Source organism: Chlamydomonas reinhardtii, chromosome 14 (assembly GCF_000002595.2).
Source record: "Chlamydomonas reinhardtii strain CC-503 cw92 mt+ chromosome 14, whole genome shotgun sequence".
NCBI lineage: Eukaryota > Viridiplantae > Chlorophyta > Chlorophyceae > Chlamydomonadales > Chlamydomonadaceae > Chlamydomonas > Chlamydomonas reinhardtii.
The window spans coordinates 4,044,030-4,064,690 of record NC_057017.1 but is presented as its reverse complement, the minus strand read 5'-3'; the positions used below and the strand labels follow the sequence as shown (position 1 = coordinate 4,064,690).

Sequence of the window (20,661 nt, the reverse complement as noted above, 5' to 3'; positions counted from 1 at the left end):
TGCAACGGCAGGGCAGGAGTACGCGGCCGGTCGAACGCCAGAGTTACCGTGCCAGTGGGAGGCATCGTTGGGCTGCGTATCAGGTATCATGCCACAAGCTTGACTCCACTTTCCGGCGCCGAGAACGGGGCACGGCATAGCAACTCTCGCCTTTATTACTCTGCCAGGGGGCCGCGCCTGTACTACATCAACCCAGTGCGTGCTAGGTGCCTGCGGGTGCCTGCCGGCATCGTGTCTGAAGCGTGTCTGTCCAGTCTGTCGAGCACAAATCCCATGCCATGTCCTTCGCGGCTTCACTCCGACACTGCTCTTATACATAATCCACGCTCCTACAATCCACAGTTCCACACATTCCATTACCGTGTCCGGTGTCCCGGCCGGCCGGCATACCGACTAACCGACATCACCCTCCAGCAGCTGAGCCAAGGAGGGCCAAGGCAGCGTGCAATGCCCCTATCCCCATCGCCAAGTCATCAGCTCTCACCTGATAGGCTAATAGACCCCAGCTTCTGTCAAAGCTGCCGTACTGGAAGCTTCTGTCTGCCAATGGTGTCTGCGGTGGTGCATCATACTGCTGAGGCGTGTACACCGCTACGCGGAGTCCCAGTCGGCTGCCCATCGGGGGGGCGAATGGTGAAACCGCAGGCCACCGGGCTGCCAGCTTACTAGGAGCGTTAACCGCGGTACTCCAAGGCATTCGGTGTCAGTTGCTGCTGGCTAGTGGCTACACTGCACCGAGTTAGTTCCTGTACAGATAAAGGTTACTCAGAACCGTCAACGACGCAATGGGTGCAACCATAGAACCAACACCACGGCACGCCCTCTCTGGCTCTCTCCTCGTGCCGTATCAGCGGCACCACGGCAACCATAACAACTACGAATATTTGGTGAAGGCAGTAGATTCTGCAAAAAAAATCTGGACTGCGGCACTTGGACCTGCAAAACTCCGCACAAGCAAATTGTGCAACTGCTGACTCCGCGCACACACACACACACACACACACACACACACACACACACACACACACACACACACACACACACACACACACACACACACACACACACACACACACACACACACACACACACACACACACACACACACACACACACACACACACACACACACACACACACACACACACACACACACACACACACACACACACACACACACACACACACACACACACACACACACACACACACACACACACACACACACACACACACACACACACACACATACACACACACACACACACACACACACACACACACACACACACACAGAGCGCCACGCACATAAAGAGACTCTATAACAACTGCCGAAGCCGGGAATGGGGCCCACACATTAATACCGTCCATAATGCGCTTCCATGGCAGTAGGGCAATGGGCATAAGGCGCCAAGGGGCTGCCGTAAATAGTTTATGACCCCCTAGCACGCACGTTTATTGGTGTACCCAGCAGCAGCACGTTTCCCAGAACACGGATACATTGCGCTAGTACCCAGCCGTAGATGCTACTGATAACCAACTAACCGCACATCGTGCCGTGTTGCGCGGAAGCATGCATGACGGCAAAGACCGCTGTGCCTAAACACGCGGCGCAATCCATCCTGGCGGCCCTCCCCGACTCCAGGGTACCGCAAGCTCTTCTGTGCGTGTGCCCAGTATTCTGGGTGCCACCAGGCTGCACTGGGGCCGCGCCGTGCAGGCCGCCTGTGTGGAGCCGCAGTTGCCGCGCCGCCCCAATGCAAGCAGCCGGGCAAAGGCCTCGCCCACACCGCCCAAGACGAACGCGCCTCCCTCCCTCTCTGCAACCAGTCGCCGCCTGCGTTCCCGCCCCCTCTAGGCGGCGTAGGGCGGCCCCCAGCCTCCGCCGCCGGGGGTGGCGTCCTCCAGGCGCAGGGTGGCGGCGGGGCCGGGCCGCCGCATGTCGCACACGATGGGGGAGCCGCGGCGGCTGTGGTCGGGCACACAGTACCTGGAGGTGGGATGGCAGGCGCAGCGGTGCGGCACGAGGGACAGGGTGCGCCGGTGAACTTGAGGGTACACGAGGAAGGAGTGGTCCAACGCCATGCTCTACAAGCACCGGTCGCATCTATTGCAACACCTGCTCCCTGTCATCGCGCCCCCTGCGACAGCCACACGTTCGCACCTGCCATTCCTGCCTGGCAGCCGCAGCCACACGAGCACGGTCGTAGCCTTGCCACCCTTGCCGCCGCCGCCCGAAGGCCAGTCACCACCGCCGCCCGAAGGCCAGTCGCCGTCGCCGCCCGAAGGCCAGTCACCGCCGTCCGCAGCCGAGGCCGACACACCCTTCGGCTGCTTGCTGCTGTGGCCGTGCTTGTTATGGCGGTGCTCCTCGTGCTCGTCCTCATCCTCATCCTCGTCCTCGTCATCCTCCTCGTCATCCTCCTCGTCATCCTCCTCGTCGTCATCCTCGTCATCATTCTCGTCGTGGTCATGATCATGGTCGTGGTCCTCCTCCTCATCCTCGTCCTCATCGTCGTCATCGTCATCATCATCGCGGCTGTGCAGGAGCCGGCGGCCGCGGCCCTCCTCCTCCTCCGCCCCCTCCATCATCACCGCCTCCTGGTCCTCCTCGTCCTCCTCCTCCTCCGCCAGCTCCACCACCAGGCGGGTGTCCTCGCCCGACGTCATGGCGTCGCACACCAGCTCGCCCGGCACCAGCCCGGCGGCGGCGTCCTTGCGCCCAGAGCCGGCGGGGCGGCAGAACCTGTGGCCAGCAGTCGGAGGGGGAGGTGGAGAGGGAGGTGGAGGCAGGCGGCGGCGGCGGCGCGGCAGGCCTACAGCCGAGTAGTGCCGGGAGGACTGCTGCGTCGTGAGCTCGCTCGGGCGGCGGCCACCACATGGCGCAGCAGCTCGTGAGGTGCGGATAGCCAGCCTGGCCCTCTGGACACCAGGGGCGGGCGTGCCAACCACCTACTAGGTGCCTGCCGCGTCCAGGCGCACACTCGCATGAAGATGATGAACCGGTACGGCTGAAGCCCCTTGCTGTCGTCCCCTGTCAGGCCCCTCCCAAATCTCATCCCCCGGCACGCCGCCCCCCCCCAAAAAACTGCCCCACTCCACTCACTTGCGGCTGTTCTGGTTCTTGAGGAAGACCTCGCCGCCGTCAGTCACCTCGTAGCTGGCGAAGTCGGCGCCCAGCAGCACAAAGCCGGCCTAGATGTTGTGATTTTGATTTGGGGGAACCGGGAGGGAAGAGGTAGGCGTGTGTGTATTTTAGGACAGCACAAGTGTTCCTGCCTCCTCCGGCCAGCAGTGTTTCCAAAAGCTTATACAAGGTATTAGCGTTATCGGGTACCTGCCTGCTCAAGACATTTTACTTCCAGTACCCGGGGGCCGAAGGCGGTCAGCCCCACCCCCGGAACCGCCTCTCACCGTGTCCCACTGCGAGCCGCCCGGACCGCCCACCGCCGACGTCGACTTGGACAAGGCCGCCGCGCCCGAGCCGGCGCCCGCCGCCCGGCGCCCCAGCACCGCTCCCAGCCGCTGCCGCCACGAGGAAGCCAGGCCGCCGCTGTCACTGCCGCCGCTGCTGCCGGCGGGAGCCGCCGCCGTCGTCCTGGCGGCATAGGGCGGGTAGCTCTGGGGCGGGCCGGGGTCGCTGCTGGCGTTGCAGTACACCACCATGTGGCGCAGGTCGCCGCCGCCGCCGCCGCCGTCGTAGTAGTCGTCTCCGCCGCCGCCATCAGGCCAGGACACGGCGTCGCCGTCGGCGTCAGCGGGTGCGTTAGAGCCAGCCGAAGCGGCGCTAGTGCTGGTGGTGGCGGTGGTGGTGGCGGTGGTGGTGGCGGTGGCATCTGGCGCCTGCAGCGGCGCCTGCTGCAGGCCCAGGCGGCGGCCCAGGGCGGCGGCCAGGCGCTTCACCAGGCCGCTCAGCGGGCAGGCGGCAGAGGGGGTGGAGGGGTTGGAGGAGGAGGAGGAGGAGGAGGAGGCCGCCAGCCAGGGCTGCGGGTCGGGCGGCGTGTCGCAGGCCTTGTCGCGCGAGGGCCACGTCAGCAGCACGGTGGCGCCGCTGTGCAGGGGCAGCTTGCGGCCTGGCAGGTTGGCGGAGGTGGGTGTGGGGGTGGCGGTGCAAGGGGAGGCATGGGTGGGTGAGTGGGCTCGCCTGGTGTATGCGCGCGTGGATACACAGGTGTGCGTGTATGTGCGTGCATGTGCATGCGGCAGGTCCTGCGAATTCCCGTAAAGGCTGGGGCCTTGAAGGGGAGAGCCCCATCACCTCACGCCCAGTGCCCCATTGCCACTGTGCCCCAGTGCCCCAGTGCGCCACCGCCACCCGGGCGACCCACCCTTCTTCTGGTCCGGCCGGTAGCCGCCGCCGCTGCGGCCCGCGCCACCACGTGCCAGCCAGCCGCTGCCGTCCGGGATGTCGTAACCATCGGGCAGGCCGGGGATTTCGCCACTGCCGCCACCCGGCCAGTCGCCGCCGCCACCTGGCCAGTCGCCGCCGCCACCCGGGTAATCGCCACCGCCGCCGCTGCTGCCACCACCGCTGGGGTAGTCGCCGCCGCCGCCAGGGCCAGGCCGGTAGCCTGCATGCAGGTCGGGTAATGCCACGAAATAATAAAGAACAAACGGCGCGACTTGCTCGGGCATCGCAGCCGGGCCTCTGTGTTGGCTGCTGCTTCGTGTGTCAACCCGCAGATGCCCCATGCCAAGCCCCATGCCAACACCCCATGCCAACCCCCCCTGGGCGCACCTCCGCCGCCGGTCGCGGTGACCTGGAACTCCGCCGCCGGCCCCTGCGCGTCCACCCTCCGCCCGCACACCACCACGCCGCGGCGCCCGCGCGGCTCGCAGCCCGCCAGCTCCACCACCTCGCCGTCAGCGGAGGAGCGCGAGCGCGGCGCGGGGTGCAGGAACAGCGTGACGGCGCCGGCAGGCGCGTCCGCGTCCGCACCCACGGCGCCGGACTGGACGAAGGGGTCGGCGGCGGCCTTGAGTGTGGCCACCCAGCGGCAGGAGGCGTCGTAGTGGATCTGGAGGGAAAGGCGGCGGGGAGGGAGGGGGCGAGGAGTAGGAGGAGGTTGGGAATCGGGAGGGAGGACAGCGCACACGGCACAGCGCACACAGGTGTCTATGCATGGTAGCGCGCAGGAAGCCACACACGCGCACACACACGTGCATCCTTCCCTCATCTCCTCCCGCGCACCTTGTTGCACAGCACCACCAGGGGGCCGCCGCCACCGCCGCCGCCGCCACTGACACCGGCTGCCGGCACGGGCTGCGGCGCGCAGAAGCGGTTGGTGGTCTGGCTCTTGAGGTAGAACACGGACGACCCCGCCCGCAGCGTGTCGGTCATGAAGTCGCCGCCGATCACCAGTAGCGGGCCGGAGGAGGGCGCCGCGGCGGCGGCCTGGGTGCTACTGCTGCTGCTGCTGTCCTCTTGGTCCGGGCCAGAGCAGGCCAGCGCGGCGTGCAGCGCCGGCTCCGAGTCGGTGGCGGGCACGTCGGCCGCGGCGCAGGGTGCGTCCAGGGCTGCGGCGGCGCATTGGGGTGCACAGCGGGTGGGGTCCGGGTCAAGGCAGGGAGTGGGTTGTGAGGGTACCAGACCCAAGCGTGTGCTGGCTGCACTGCAAGCTGCCGGAACACCGGGCCGGGTGGTGGTGATGCAGCCAAGGCACCGGGGCACCGGGGCAACCGGGCACTGGGACAGGGCAGGGCAGGGCTGCGACTGTGCTAGGTTGTAGCCAGCGAACCGGGAGGTGTTCGCGGGTGAGGGGCATTTCACACCGCTTGCCCAAACACGCCCACGCACGCACATACACGCTCACGCGCTCCCGCCGCCCTCACCCAGGGAGCGCAAGGTGATGGTGTCGCCGCTGTGCATGGGCAGCAGCGGGGCATCTGCAGGGCAGGCAGGCAGGGGGGGGGGAGCGGAGAGGAGGAGGGGGAAAGGGGGGCAGGTTGGGTTGGGCTGGTGTTGCAGACGGGGGACATACAGCCAGCTTGGTCCGCGGGTCTCGCCTCCCACCTCAAGCACGGCTGTCATTAATACGACAGGCCTGCCAACCGCCCAGCACACCCGCTCTACCCAGCAGCACCCCCAAGCAACCGAGCGCCGCTCACCCGAGTCGGGCTTGTCGGGCCGGTAGGGGCCCGGCCAGTCTGCGCCGCCGCCCGACACACGGCCGCTGCTGCCGCCGCTGAACAGGGCGCCATCCACGCAGGCTGCGGCTGAGGGTGCAAGGGGGCGTTCAGGTGCGGGTGGTGGTGGTATCAGTGATGGTGCTGGCAGTGGTATTAAGGTTTCAGAGTGATGGGTGGGAACTAGTGACGGAGCTCCGAGACCCCAAGAGCGTAGCTAGCGCCCGCAGCTGAGCTGGGCGCGTGAAACGTGACGACGGTTAAAGGCCACGCGCCTTTCGAGGAACGCATGCAGATCGGACCTCTGTCGACCCAAACTACAAGGAACTCGAACTGCCTACAGCTTGGGCCATCAGCGCTGGCAAGCTGTCGCTCCGTGGCCACGTAGCACAATGGGCATGGCTCCAAAGACTTGCCCCAAGCTCCTCTCGACCATTCTCAGTTTATGTCAAGGTATCCCCTGGACATGGCGCGCCTGTCAACGCACATGCACCCACCGAGGATCGCCAGCGCGAGCGTGAGCACTGCTGGGCACGCCTGGCGCTTCGCCATGGCGCGCCGCTTCTAGCTGAGGTACGCGGATGCACTGCGAAATTGATAAGGCTCGAATCCCAGCAATAGAACCGCAAGGTCGCAGCGACAGGAAATCGTTGCACGCTCTTGAGGGCCTCCGCTCGTCCCTTCAGGTCCGAAATTTATAATATGACAAAGCCAGATGTCACCAAGCAGTCCATCTTGCAGTTAGCTTAAAACACTTAGTCGCTCATTGCATGCCCCGCGCCCATGCGAGCTGTTTCTTCCACAAGGCAGAAGCTGGCGTTGTGCCGCTATTACTGCTGCGCTCCTCGCCCTACATAGACAGCAGCTCGTTGCCACGCAAGGGCTCAGGCGCGGGCGCAGATTGGCACTGTTGTGGTCAGCAGCCTGAAGCCTGCGAGTCTTTTACTCCACATTATACTCTTGTTGAACACCAGATCCGCCAAGGGTGCTAGAACCGGGCCCGGTGGGGCCCGTCGCCTAGGAGTTTGGCATCGGCTGGGAGAGAGCAGCCTATCGTAGCAGCGGCGCCGCAGCAGCGCGGCGCGGCACACACCTAAACGTCCCTGACGGGACCTTGACGGAGGGACAGCAGTAGCCATGACGCGTGAGGACACCCTGCCCACCCGCCCTATGCCCAAGGCGCCCACGACTAAGGTCGACTTCAACAGTTTGAAGGCGCCGGCCGGCTATGTGCCGGGTCTGGGTCGTGGTGCGGCAGGTTTTACCACCCGATCAGATATCGGTCCAGCAAGAGCGGGAGGCATTGATGCCTTGAAAGGGGTGAGTGCTGTACGGTGTGTTGTGGGCCGGGGGGAGGGAGGGGGGGGGCAGGGGCCCGAGGTGCCGGGCGCCAGGGGAGCTGGGGCCATGCAACCAGGGACACAGGGAGTGTGGGTAAGGCTGTGTGGGAGGTCGTGATGGGGCAGCAGGTGGCACAGCGGTGCAGGCCCACGGTGGAGGCCCTAGTCAGGCTGCTGGCGTAAGGGGTGGGGTGGGCAATGGGGGCAGCCGGCATGGACGTGTGGCGGCGCGATGCAGGCGGCGGCGGCGCACCGCGGGACCATGAGCACGTGGGGCGGGGGCGGGGGTAGGGGTAGGGAGGAGCAGGTAGGCGTTGGAGGGCGCATGCCAGTGTCGCCGTGTCCGGTCTGGGTCAGGGCATGGGTCTGTGCCTAGGGGCCGGGAGACGGCGTGGACGTACATGCATGTGGGTGTGGCGGCAGCCCTCACCCCTCAGACCCACCGGCCGGCCCCCCCTCCCTGCCCACCTGACGCCGTGTGCCCCCTCTCCCCCCGTACCCCTCCTCCCTCCCCCTCCCGGCCTCCTCCTGCTGCAGGCTCCCGGCTCCAAGGCGGGCGAGGGCGAGGACCCCAACCTGGATGAGAACAAGTTCGATGAGTTCATGGGCAACGACGCCGGCGTGTTCGCGGCCACAGGTGGGCGCGGGCAGCAGCGCTGAGGGCGGGGAGGGGAGGGGAGGAGGAGGGTGGCAGGGACAGGGGTGGGAGGACGAGGGCGGGCACCTGAAGAAAGGGGGCTGCTGCTTGCTCCGCAGGGCACGTGTAGATTTATGATGGCAGTTGGGCCAGGGGATGCCGGTGGAGGCTGGCAGTGGCGGGCTGTGCTAGGTAACCGCCTCCAGACTCCTGCTCTGCATGCCTTGCCGCCTGCCTGACTGGCTGGCTGACCGCCTGACCGCCTCGCCCCACCCCCCCCGGCTGGCGTGCAGGCGAGTATGACGAGGACGACAAGGAGGCGGACGCGGTGTGGGAGGGCGTGGACAACTTCATGGACGAGCGGAGGAGGGTGCGTGCTGGGGCGTGGGGTGGAAGTCTGTGTAAGTGTCCGTGTGTCCGTGTGTGTGTGTGTGTGTGTGTGTGTGTGTCAGAAACACTAGCACTAAGGAAAGAGAGTGTGTGTGGTTGTAAGGGCCAGGCGCAGAGGGGCGGCCTCGATGGTGGCAGAGCAACTGGGCGCTCTAGTGTTGGAGGGTGTGTGGGTGTGTGGGTGTTGGCAGGGCACGCCATGCGCGGCCCGGCGGGACATGTGCATGGGCGCGGACTGGCGAGCGGCGGCACCACATGCAGCATGCAGCACCATGGCAGCAGCTGGCGGCGACGGCGGCAGCAAAGCATCACCACTTGCACCAGCACACATACACACACGTGCACAGCCCAATGATGATATCTTTGGTAAGCAGAGGTGCCGCGGGGGGCGGCAGGCTCCTGCGCTGGCTGCCACCGCCCGGCGGCTGCACTGCGGCCGCCCGGCGCCGGCCCCTCCCCCCGTTGAACCCCGCCGCCCGCCACCGCCACCCGCCCCGCCGCCGCCGCCGCCGCGGCACCAGCAGCCGAGCCGGCAGCCGCCGGCCTCCGGGAGGCGGCGCCGCGGCGGTTGGGCGGTTGGGTGGGGCGGCGGTGCGCGGGCGGCGGGGCGAGGGGGGGCTCACAGGGGCCGGTCGCTGTGGGTGTCGGTGGCGGCCGCGCGGGGGCCTTGTTGCCCAGCCCGCGGCCGGCGGGGCGGGGCGGCGAGTCCGCCGGACCCACGCCCCGCCACATATGCAGAAGCGAAGGCGAATCTGAGGGTGCCGCACAAACATACAAACTCGCACATGCACGCACGCATCCTCACATATGCGCGCACAGCTCCATACCAATCCACTTGGAGGGCCGCTGCAGCTGTGGCTGCGGCCCTCACAGACTGCCCATGGCACCTGCGCGACCGCCCATATCGTCACCTCCCGTGTACTTACTTCAGTCCTTCGGCTGTCCCCTTTCCCCTCCCCTCCCCCCCCATCCTCCCCCCCCCGCCCTGCAGGAGGCCCGCGAGAAGCGCATGAAGGCTGAGCTGGAGAAGTACCGCGCCGAGAACCCCAAGATCACGGAGCAGTTCGCCGACCTCAAGCGCCAGCTGGCGGACGTCAAGTACGAGGAGTGGGAGGTGAGAGACGGGGGAGTTGGGGAGGCGGGGAGGGGAGGCGGGTGGTACAAGGGGGGGGGGGGGGCTGTAGGTAGCAGCCCAAACCAAACCAAACCCAATGCATAAAAGCGAGGAGAGGGTGGCATGTGCTTTGACAACAGTAGCCGCCATGCCACTCACTGACCCTTACTTGCCCTGCCCGCCCACAACCCGCCCCCGCATACACACGCTCCCTCCCTCCCTCCCTCCACCCCTCCACCCGCCCTACACACAGTCCATCCCCGAGATGGGCGACTACACGCTGAAGAAGCAGCGGCGCCTGGAGCGGTTCGCGCCCGTGCCCGACAGGTGGGAGCGGGCGGGTGTGTGGGGCGGGGGGGGGGGGGACGGGTGAGTTGCGGGCTGTGCTGGGCAGGGCCGGCGGATGAGGTTGAAATAGGGCGGCACACACCGGCGGCGGTGCCCGTAGCCCCACAGGGCCGTAGCCCCCGTAATTGCCTCTCCTCACTTATGCGCTTCACGGCTCACGCCCGTGTTCACTCACGCCACCCCACACTCCCCCCCCACACCCCTATACACATAATGCAGCCTGCTGGCCCGCGCCGCCGCCGACGTGGCGGGCGGCACCGCTGCGGGCGCCGCCAAGAGCCTGGACCCCTCCAGCGGCCTGGCCAGCAGCCTGGGCGGCCTGGCCACACCCATGGGCGGCGCCGCCTCCACCGTGTCCGACCTCACAGCCATTGGTGAGGGATGCGGGGGGGGGGGGAGAGGGGGAGGGCGAGGGCGAGGGCGATGGCGAAGGGGGTGGCAGGAGTACGCCAATGCCAAAGAAGTCCAAGACCCAGGGGGGCGAGGGCAGGGCGGGGCGGGGCGAAAGGGAGGGGACTACGGGTGCATAGCGTGGGGGGTTGAGAGGGCGAGCTGGAATAGCCTCCTCCGTCTCTCCTTCCCTGCCCCTCCTGCCGTCCCCTACCTGCATATGCCGCCCCTCATTCCCCCCCAACCCCCACCCCCTCATACCTCCCCCCCCCCCCGCCCCCCTCCTCCTCCCCCTCCTGCTGCTGCCAGGCACGGGCCGCGGCACGGTGCTGGGCCTCAAGCTGGACCGCATGGCCGACTCGGTGTCGGGGCAGACGGTGGTGGACCCCAAGGTGGGCGGGGGGGGGGGAGGTTGGAAAATTGGTACAGAGAAGGGGGGGGCATGTGTGTTTGTGGGGGGAAGGGGTACATTTGTATGTACGTAAGGAAGTAGATGGGGCTGCTGCACGGGCATGTGCCGCAGGAGGGGGGGATCAGGTGCGGGGGGCACGTGCGCAGCACGCACTGTGGCTGCCTTCCCCTTCCTGTCCTACATCCTGCACGGCACATGGACACACATCCGCGCACGTCGCCTACTCCTGGTGCTTACCGTCGCTCACTTTGCACCTCATTTGGCCTTTCAACCTTTGCACACCCGCCTGCCTGCCTCCCCTTTCCCACCTTCTCTCCCACCCCGCTCACCCCCACCCCTCTCTCCTCACCCCTCAGGGCTACCTGACGGACCTCAAGTCCATCAAGATCTCCACAGACGCCGAGATCAGCGACATCAAGAAGGCGCGCCACCTGCTCAAGTCCGTCATCCAGACAAACCCGCGCCACGCGCCCGGCTGGATCGCGGCGGCGCGGTGAGTGGGCGGCTGCGGCGGCCACTGCGGCTGTGTGTGCGGTGTGTGGGGGGGGTTGTGGCACTGTGGCACCTCCTTACCTCAAAGTTTGCGGATGCATCTTCACGCATTCTCGGTTCTCGTTGGATGATGCAAGCATCCCCCCCCCTTCGCCTGCTGTCTACCTCGCTACACTCCTCTGTACCATCTTTGCAACCCCCTCCCCTCCTCCCGCCCCTCCCCTCCTCCTCCCCCCCCTCCCTCCACCTGCAGCCTGGAGGAGGTGGCCGGCAAGCTGCCCGAGGCGCGCAAGCTGGTGATGCAGGGCTGCGAGCTGTGCCCCAACTCGGAGGACATTTGGCTGGAGGCGGCGCGGCTGCAGGTGGGGAAGGGGGGCTTGTAACGGGGCGCGTGTGGCTGTGGGGGGGTGGGGGTTGGGGGGCGTGAGGGATGTGCTTTCTTCTGCGTCTGCATGCATTGCCCTCCATCCCACTACCAAGTTCGCAATCCCGCCTCCGCCCCACCACCCGCTCCCTCACCTCCCTCACCTCCCTCACCTCTCCCACCTCCCTTCGTCTGCAGTCTTCAGTGCATCCTGTACCGCTTTTCCAAACATCCTTGCAACCCCCACCTCCCCCACCTCCCCCACCTCCCCAACCTCCCCCACCTCCCCCACCACCTCCCCTCCAATGCAGACTCCCGACAACGCCAAGGCGCTGCTGGCTCGCGGCGTGGCGCAGCTGCCCCGAGAGCACCAAGCTGTGGATGGCGGCGGCCAAGCTGGAGGCGGACGACACAGCCAAGGCGCGCGTGCTGCGCAAGGTGAGTTTTTTGGGGGAAGGGGCAGGGAGGTGGGGTGGGAGGAAGAGGAGGAGAAGGGGGCGTGGGCAGGAGGGGGGGTCGCCATTCATTCGTCTCACCGCCATTGACTCTGCCACCAGTCCCCATCCTGCCTGTGCGCGCCTCTCATATCTGCCCTCCCACATCCGCCAAACATCCCCCCAGTGCATCTGCCCCTGCCACACACACCCCTTCCCCCCTCCCCTCTTCCCGGGAGTGTTCCTTCTACCACTTCCTTCACTAATCATGAATGTAATCCCCCGCCTTCCAACAGGCGCTGGAGCGCATCCCCACCAGCGTGCGGCTGTGGAAGGCTGCTGTGGAGCTGGCGGCGGAGGACGACGCGCGCATCCTGCTCAGCCGCGCCGTGGAGTGCTGCCCGCAGGCGGTGGAGCTGTGGCTGGCGCTGGCGCGGCTGGAGACGTACGAGAACGCGCGCAAGGTGGGTGGAGGGCGGGTGTCAGGGCGGGGGGGTGACACGGAGACGCTGACGGTATTGATCACGGACCCCCTCACTTCCTGCCTTCCACTGCCGCCGCCGCCATTGCCGCCCTTCGTCTACCACTTCCTTAACTCATCATGAATGTAACCCCCCCCCCCCGCGCCCCCCAGGTGCTCAACAACGCTCGCAAGGCGGTGCCCACCGAGCCCGCCATCTGGGTCACAGCCGCCAAGCTGGAGGAGGCGCACGGGGCAGACCAGGTGGGGGGGGTTAGGGTTTTAGGGGACTGGGGATTGGGGTGGGGTGCGAGTAAAGGGGGCTGTGAGGGGGGCGGGGGCAACAAACCTGTGCTTGCCAGGGCCTGGATGTCTTCACGCCCAACATTCCCTCACTCCTCCCCTCACCGTCACTGCCCCTCACACTCCCCCCCTGCCTGCCTCCCCCCCTCCTGGCCTGGCCTGGCAGGACACGGTGGACAAGATCGTGGGCAAGGCGCTCAAGAGCCTGAGCGCCAACGGAGTGGTCATCCACCGAGACGCCTGGATCAAGGTGCGGCGCCGGGCGGCGGGCGGCGCTGGGTCCTCGCGCCGAGTGCGCCCATGCCTGTGGCCTCTCCCCCACCTGCGTACTACTGCTGTGTCAACCTGCGTGTTTGTGCTGGGCACGATCCGGTGCGGATACCCCCCCTTCCCCCTCATAAACCACCCCCAACCACCCCAACCACCACCCCATCACCACCCCAACCCAACCCCCCGCAGGAGGCCGAGAACTGCGAGCGCTCCTCGCCGCCGCAGCTGGTGACGGCGCGCGCCATCGTGCGCTGCGTGGCGGGTCTGGGCGTGGACCCTGTGGACCTGGAGGCCACGCTGGTGGCGGACGCGGAGGAGGCAGCCAAGCGCGGGGCGGTGGAGACGGCGCGGGCGCTGTACGCGCAGGCGCTGGCCACCTTCCCCAGCCAGGCACAGATCTGGCGCGCGGCGGCGGCGCTGGAGAAGGCGCACGGCAGCCGGGCCGCGCTGGACGAGCTGTTGAAGCGGGCAGTCACCTTTTGCCCGCAGGTGGGGGGGGGCCGGGGGGCGGGGGGGTTTTGGCGGGAGGGGGGAGGTTAGGGGGAAGGCTGAGGTTGTGACTATGTGTCAAGGTGAACGCTGCGGCGGCGTTTTGAAGAGTGGTGTGCTGTGTGGCGCGGTGCGGTGCGGCAACCTTGTCGCGCAGACCACAGCCCTCGCACTACACAGCCGCGCACGCTTTGGGCTTCACACAGCAATGCGGGGTGGTGTTTTGTGAGCCCCACTCCCCACCGGGGTCCGCCCGCACCTCTCACACACCGCCCGCTCCACGGCCCCCTCCACCCCCTGCACCCCCCTCCAGTCCGAGGTGCTGTGGCTGATGGCGGCCAAGGAGGCCTGGCTGGGCGGCGACGTGGACGGCGCACGAGCCATCCTGGCCCGCGCCTTCGCATCAAACCCCGACAGGTGAGCGCGCCAGGGGGCAGGGGGAGGGGGCTGCGGTGCTGGGCCTACAGGCGGGACGCGGGGGCAGTGCAGGGACATGGGCAGCTCTCTCTCCCATGTACTGGGGGAAGGTGGCAGACTAGTATTCGAATAGTGCGTGTTGCTGTCATCAGGGCCTGACATCCGGCCTGACATTGCTGCTACCCCTACTCCCCACCTGTACTCCAACGCCAAACCCAACTCCTAATCAAACCCACTACCCTACACCCATCCCCCCCTAACCTTCTTGCAGCGAGGCCATCTGGCTGGCGGCCTTCAAGGTGGAGTTCGAGAACAACGAGCCCGAGCGAGCGCGGTGAGTGAGGGTGGTTGTAGATACCAGCCCACACTACGGTAAATGATGGGGTGGTGGGGTGCGGCACGACTGAGACGCAACCTGGTTGGCGTGTGCTGCACGTGCGAGCGTGCGCCTGGACGTCTGCATGTCCGCACGTGCGTCAGCCCGTGACCGTGCCCCTTCCCTCCAAATCCCTGCAAGCGGCCATCCGCCATTCTCTTCTCTTCTTCATCCAATCTCCCAACCCCAATTCAACATCGCCCTCTGCTAACTACGCATGCCTGGAACCCCCATCCCCTGTCCACTCCCCCCTGTCTGCCAGGGCCCTGCTGGCCAAGGCGCGTGAGAACGAGGCTGCCAACGGCTACCCGCGTGTGTGGATGAAGAGCGCGCTGGTGGAGCGGGAGCTAGGGGACGGCGCCAAGGAACGGGCGCTGCTGGAGGTAAGAGCGCGCGCCGCACCGCCTTCTTCCAATGAGTCTTGGCTGCGACCCGCTCACCCCTGACTACCCCTGTCCGACACCCCACTCACCCACCCACCTCTACCACCTCCACCACCTCCACCTCCACCCCCACCCCTGCAGGAGGGCATCAGGCGCTTCCCCGCCTTTGAGAAGTTCTACCTCATGCTGGGGCAGCTGGAGGCGCGGCCGGGGGGAGGCGGCGCGGAGGCGGCGCGGGCGGCGTACAGGTGGGTGGGCGTGTGTGTGTGTGTGTGTGTGTGTGTGTGTGTGTGTGTGTGTGTGTGTATGTGTGTGTGTATGTGTATGTGTGTGTGTGTGCGCGTGTGTGTGTGTGTGTGACTGTGTGTGTGTGTGTGTGTGTGTGTGCGCGTGTGTGTTTTTGGTAGGCGGGGTCAGGAAGGCATGCGGTTCGGGTGGCGGCGGGGAGGGGAAACCCTGGGGAGGGGGAAGCGGGAGGGAACGAGGGAGGAAGGGCGGCGCGGCCGGGACTCGCCAGGGGAGGGGGGGTCCTGTTGGGTGCTGGTGGGCTGGTGCGCTGGTGGGGGCAACAGCGCTGCGGCCCCCGCCAGCCGCACCGGGCACCGCGGCGGAGCAGCGACCTGCTGGCCTCCCCCCTGCCCTGGCCCCACACCGCCTCACCCCACACCCCGACCCCATATCACCACACCACTCTCACACCCGCCTCCCCGCACAGGGCGGGCCTGGCCCGCTGTCCCGACTCCATCCCGCTGTGGCGCTCCGCCGCGCGGCTGGAGGAGGAGGCGGGCAACGTGGCGCGCGCGCGTGCGCTGCTGGAGCAGGCGCGGCTTAAGAACCCCAAGAGCGCCGAGCTGTGGCTGGCGGCCATACGCACCGAGCAGCGGGCCGGCAACGAGAAGGCCGCCGACACCGCCCTGGCCAAGGCGCTGCAGGTGTGCGTGTGTGGGGCGTGGGGGCTGGGGCGCGGGTGCGGTTGACTGCAGTGCCGCGGTGGTCGTGGTGGGGGCTTCATGGCTTGCCTTTCTCGGTGCTTGTCTGCTGCAATGAGTGCGCCCCTTCCAGCTCTTCAACCCCGCCCGCCCGTGCACCTCTTCCTTCATACCCCACTCCCCACCTGGGTTTTCTTGGTTCTCCATGAACGGCTGTCCCGCCCCTCCCTCCTCTCCCCCCTCCCCCCTACACAGGACTGCCCCACCAGCGGCCCGCTGTGGGCTGAGGCCATCTCCATGGCGCCGCGGCCCGCCCGCAAGACCAAGGCCACGGACGCGCTCAAGCGCTGCGACAACGACCCGCACGTGGTGGCGGCGGTGGCGCAGCTGTTCTGGGCAGACCGCAAGGTGGGGGGGCCGAGGGCTATATGTATGAGGGGGGGGGGACAGGCCTTGAGGGGCGGGGGGCTTGGGGGCGGGGGATGAGCTGGGAGGGCGGCTAGGACGGGGAGGAGCGAGCTGTATGCCTGCGGAGCTATGCTCCGAGGCCGAGGCAGGAGCAAGGGCAGGAGCTGGCCATGCCGCCGTTTGCACCCTTCCATGTTCCCACGACGGCCCCCGTCCCACCTAGACATAAACGCGCCGCCTGTCAACCACCTGCATGCACTCGCGCACTCCCACACACACGAATGCACACGCGCAGGTTGAGAAGGCCCGCTCCTGGTTCAACCGCGCCGTGACGCTGAACCCGGACATCGGCGACCACTGGGCGCAGTTCTACAAGTTCGAGTGTCAGTTTGGGACACCCGAGCAGCAGGTGGGGTTGAGGGAGGTGGTGGGGTCCCGGGCGGTGCGGACAGGGAAGGGGGAGGCGGCAGGTGCTGGTCGCTGGTGGGCTGAGGGGTGTGTGGGGCGGCTGCGTGAATGTCTGGCAGCTAGGGCGGTCCAGGACATGCCCACACACGTGCCAGCACACACACACACACACACACACACACACACACACACACACTTGCCAGCACACAGACGCTAGCAAACACTCACACACGCCCCCGCCCCTCCCCCCCCACACACACACCCACTCGCCCCCGCCCGCGCAGGCGGACGTGTCGTCCCGCTGCGCCGCCGCCGAGCCGCACCACGGCGAGCGCTGGTGCCGCGTGAGCAAGGACACACGGAACGCGCACCAGCCGCCCGAGGTGCTGCTGCGCCGCACGGTGGCGGACATCGACACCCTGCCGCCGCCCTAGCGAGGGGGTACCTCATGGGGCTGCCGCCAGCCTGGTGGTGGATTGTGACGTTGCGGGGGGGGGTGCGCGTGATGGCGTGAGTTGCCGTGCGTATGTACGGTAGGCAGGAGCCCGTGCGCAGGGGTGTGTGTGTATGTGACTTTCCTCGGAGGCGGTTCGTATGATGGGAGGTCGGTAGCGCGACCCGTGTGGTGAGCAGCAGAAGTGGTTGCTGGGGCAGCGTGTTGCGTTGTGGCGGCCCGGAGCGTCACGCAGGGAGGACTGTATGGAGGAGGGCAGACTGACATGCCTCGGCTGCAAGAACCCGAACCCTTGCACCCGAACCGTGCAGCTCGCTTGCCACACACACCGCATTTGGAAGGACTGGTGGAGTGTACACCTGCGCGAGCATGTGCCGACTTTCCTCGCTGTTAACGCAGTACGTAGGCTCCTGCCCCTGCCCCTGTCCAGTCGCACCAAGCAGACAGAGCTTTGTCCGTGCTGGTCGCGCGCAGGGGCACCCCTGCGCAGAGGCGGTTGTGCGCGAGAGGTCCTAGCCCGGGATGGTGACTGCCCACCCGGCTCCCATCAGACAACAGGCAGCAGCCTGAAGGAGGCAGTCGGCTACAAAGGGATGAGGCACTTGGCCAGGTCTGCGCGGTGGCGTCCCCCGACTGACGCTGCCGGGGCGGGCGGTACCGCGGATCCGTGCGCGGATCATCCGTGTCGGATGCATAGGTGGTGGATCGGTGCACAGCGGATTTCCGCAGTTCTATTTCTATGATCCACTTACTTCTTAGCTAGACCAGCTGCTGCCGCCACCGCCTTCAGCTGCTGCCCAAGCACCGCATCCTAGGGCTTTGGCTTGCGTGCAGCCACCCTTGAAACCTGTGCATGCCATTACCTTGCCTTTCACCGTTTGCAGGGGTCCGCGACAGTCACGCCGATGCGGAGAGCAGGCCCCGTTAATCACTCGCCAGGAGAAATCGCAGCATCAAGACGCCCCGCGGCCGACGCAGCCGGAGTATTGTTGGCCGTGCGATGCCCCTTATGATGCAGATGTGCAAATCTCAACAGGAGAGCCTCGACCGGCAAGCACCCGTTGGTGCACCCAGACCCAGCCAGCAGGCGCACCCGCCCTTTATTTGCGAAACAGCTGATTCGGCGATGCCATGACGCAGCTCGTGAAAGTTCCACAGTTATGATTAGGGTGCGCCGCTGGACGCCCCCGGCTGATTGCCGCCGCAGCCCGCCCTGCTGCAACAGCAGCAGCCATACCAACCCGGCCTCGCGCTCTCCAGCTGCCGGCGCTGCCTCAGGTCTGCCTCGGCGACCGCTCTGCCGCCGCCCCTATTTAGCCTTTTAACCAGTCAAACAGCTTGTATCAAGCAACCCTGGGCGGCGGCGGGGGAAGGCAGCGCCTGGCGGTGGCGTGGGGCCGTGTGGGGGCGGCGGTGCCCGCGATGTCGACTTTTCTCGGCCGGGGGCGTGACCTGCATGGGTCCTGGATGGGGCGCATAACACACCCAGTGTGGAGGTGAGGTGGAGGCTGGGGCGGGTGGAGGCTGGGGCGGGTGGAGGCTGGGGCGGGGTATGGGGAGGGCGTACACGGTGTGGGAGCTCGCGCCGTGGTGACCGCGTGGGCATTGGCTGTACCGTATTGACGGCGGCAGGATGGTCCCACAGTTCAAAAGTCCCCCTATGTGTAGATGATTGGGGTCCATGACTGAGCGTTGGGCACCTGGTGCGCCTCACCTCCCGACCTTCCTGCCGTTTGCCGCAGAGACTGTCGGTGCCGGTCCGGCGAAGCAACGAATGGAGAGGCATGCACGGACACATAGAATTAGACGGGGGCACACGCGTCCGGCGCAACACCGCGGCGACGATAGCGGCGGCGGTTGGTCAGCTGCCACCTGGCGAGGGAGGGGCTGGTCCAACGTAAGGCGCGTGTGTGTACGTGTGCTGGTTTGGGGTCCGGCCGCTAGGGCGCATGCGGCAACGGGCATATGGGGCGACGTCGTGCCTGGGTGTGGTGACGTCGTGCCTGGATACCGCCGCCTGATGACGCGGGTGCGCGGCAAGTCCTCCACGACGTCGCCAAAGGCGTGGGCCGCTTCATGACATGACATGGGGTGCCGTCCGGCCGTCAGCTCCGCCTCCCAGCGCACTGACGGTTTCCGGCCCCTTGTAACTCCGCCCCACCTCGCCCCACCCCGCCCCACCCCGCCCCACCCCGCCCCACAGGCCGTCACCGGCCGGGACCCACACGCCTCTGGGCTGACAGCGGGCTGCCTGGGCCCGTGGACACACACACACGTGTGGATATATGGCGCTGGCGGCGGCGGCGGAGTGCTAGGATGGGTGGCGGCGGCGGCCATGGACCAAATGGCTCGCCGCCGCCGCCAGTCAACACCGCCGCCGCCGCCACCGCCCGTAAGGCCCTGCCGGAGGTGAAGGGGCGCAGTGATGAAGGACAGGGATAGGCCCCGAAGACCCCGGCAGGGCAGGAGCAGCCATCTCGGCTGCTGGGAGCGGCGGCGTGAGCAGCACGCCCCCCCCCCCGCCCCGCCCCCCCCCATTGCCGCCATAGCTGTAGCAGCCTGCGCTGCGGGTGGCGGCGGGTGGCTGGGGAGCTGGCTGGCCTGACGGCTGGCTTGCACGCGGATCCGTCTGGAAAGCGTACGCAGCAGCAACAGCAGCAGTAGCAGCGGCGGCAATGAAAGTTGTCGATCGTCATTTGTGCAGCACGTTTTAGGCGCGCAAGCGCCGCAGCAGCACACAGCACATCACGTTCAACGAATTCTGAAAGTGATTCTGGAGCTTTATCGGGCGTCAGCCCACCGACTTTATGTCAACTTCTTCTGTCAACTTCTTCTGTCAACTCACAACAGCCTACACAACAGCAACAACAAGGTTGGCCCCCGGCCGGCCCGTCTGTCATCCAGCTCGCCTCTGGCCCGGGCCGCTGCCTGGCAGTCGGGCCGGCCGCGGGCTGCGGGCCGGTGCGCGTGCTGCCCGCACCTGCCAGCAGGGCGCGGGCGGCTGGCCGAGCGCGCACACGGCCCACGCCAGGCCCCCGTCTCCGGAAGGCGCCGGGGGCTGGGCACCCTTGAAGTCCCCTCACCAGGGCAGCCGGCGTCAGCCGACAATTGCTTCTGCACATCCAGTCCCCCTCACCGGGGCTGCCGGCGTCAGCCGATAATTGCTTCTGCACATCCAGTCCCCCTCACCGGGGCTGCCGGCGTCAGCCGACAACTGCTTCTGCACATCCAGTCCCCCTCACCGGGGCTGCCGGCGTCAGCCGACAACTGCTTCTGCACATCCAGTCCCCCTCACCGGGGCTGCCGGTGTCAGCCGATAATTGCTTCTGCACATCCAGTCCCCCTCACCGGGGCTGCCGGCGTCAGCCGACAACTGCTTCTGCACATCCAGTCCCCCTCACCGGGGCTGCCGGCGTCAGCCGACAACTGCTTCTGCACATCCAGTCCCCCTCACCGGGGCTGCCGGCGTCAGCCGACAACTGCTTCTGCACATCCAGTCCCCCTCACCGGGGCTGCCGGTGTCAGCCGACAACTGCTTCTGGACATCCAGTCCCCCTCACCGGGGCTGCCGGTGTCAGCCGACAACTGCTTCTGCACATCCAGTCCCCCTCACCGGGGCTGCCGGCGTCAGCCGACAACTGCTTCTGCACATCCAGTCCCCCTCACCGGGGCTGCCGGTGTCAGCCGACAACTGCTTCTGCACATCCAGTCCCCCTC

At 67.0% G+C, this 20,661-nt stretch overlaps 2 protein-coding genes across 2 annotated transcripts; one reads left to right on the top strand and one right to left on the bottom strand.

Annotated features, from left to right (window-relative positions):
* Positions 1 to 33: 33 nt before the first annotated feature.
* On the bottom strand, positions 34 to 6,835 carry CHLRE_14g633700v5 (uncharacterized protein). The gene is made up of 10 exons (XM_043070468.1): positions 6,624 to 6,835; positions 6,109 to 6,216; positions 5,833 to 5,886; positions 5,192 to 5,517; positions 4,739 to 5,018; positions 4,329 to 4,571; positions 3,415 to 4,073; positions 3,107 to 3,195; positions 2,165 to 2,746; positions 34 to 1,990 (listed from the first exon to the last, which is right to left on the bottom strand). Exons 1-10 carry the CDS (start codon positions 6,676 to 6,678, stop codon positions 1,855 to 1,857), a joined length of 2,532 nt encoding a protein of 843 aa, XP_042917141.1. The 5' UTR covers positions 6,679 to 6,835; the 3' UTR covers positions 34 to 1,854.
* Positions 6,836 to 6,935: 100 nt separating this feature from the next.
* Positions 6,936 to 17,351, top strand: CHLRE_14g633650v5 (uncharacterized protein). The gene is made up of 23 exons (XM_043070467.1): positions 6,936 to 7,446; positions 8,004 to 8,103; positions 8,397 to 8,473; positions 9,485 to 9,607; positions 9,861 to 9,934; positions 10,175 to 10,329; positions 10,655 to 10,737; positions 11,114 to 11,250; positions 11,503 to 11,611; positions 11,812 to 11,819; positions 11,925 to 12,051; positions 12,344 to 12,511; positions 12,682 to 12,771; positions 12,977 to 13,060; positions 13,270 to 13,569; positions 13,883 to 13,986; positions 14,258 to 14,320; positions 14,625 to 14,745; positions 14,887 to 14,993; positions 15,461 to 15,677; positions 15,930 to 16,082; positions 16,378 to 16,491; positions 16,775 to 17,351. Exons 1-23 carry the CDS (start codon positions 7,264 to 7,266, stop codon positions 16,922 to 16,924), a joined length of 2,847 nt encoding a protein of 948 aa, XP_042917140.1. The 5' UTR covers positions 6,936 to 7,263; the 3' UTR covers positions 16,925 to 17,351.
* Positions 17,352 to 20,661: the final 3,310 nt, after the last annotated feature.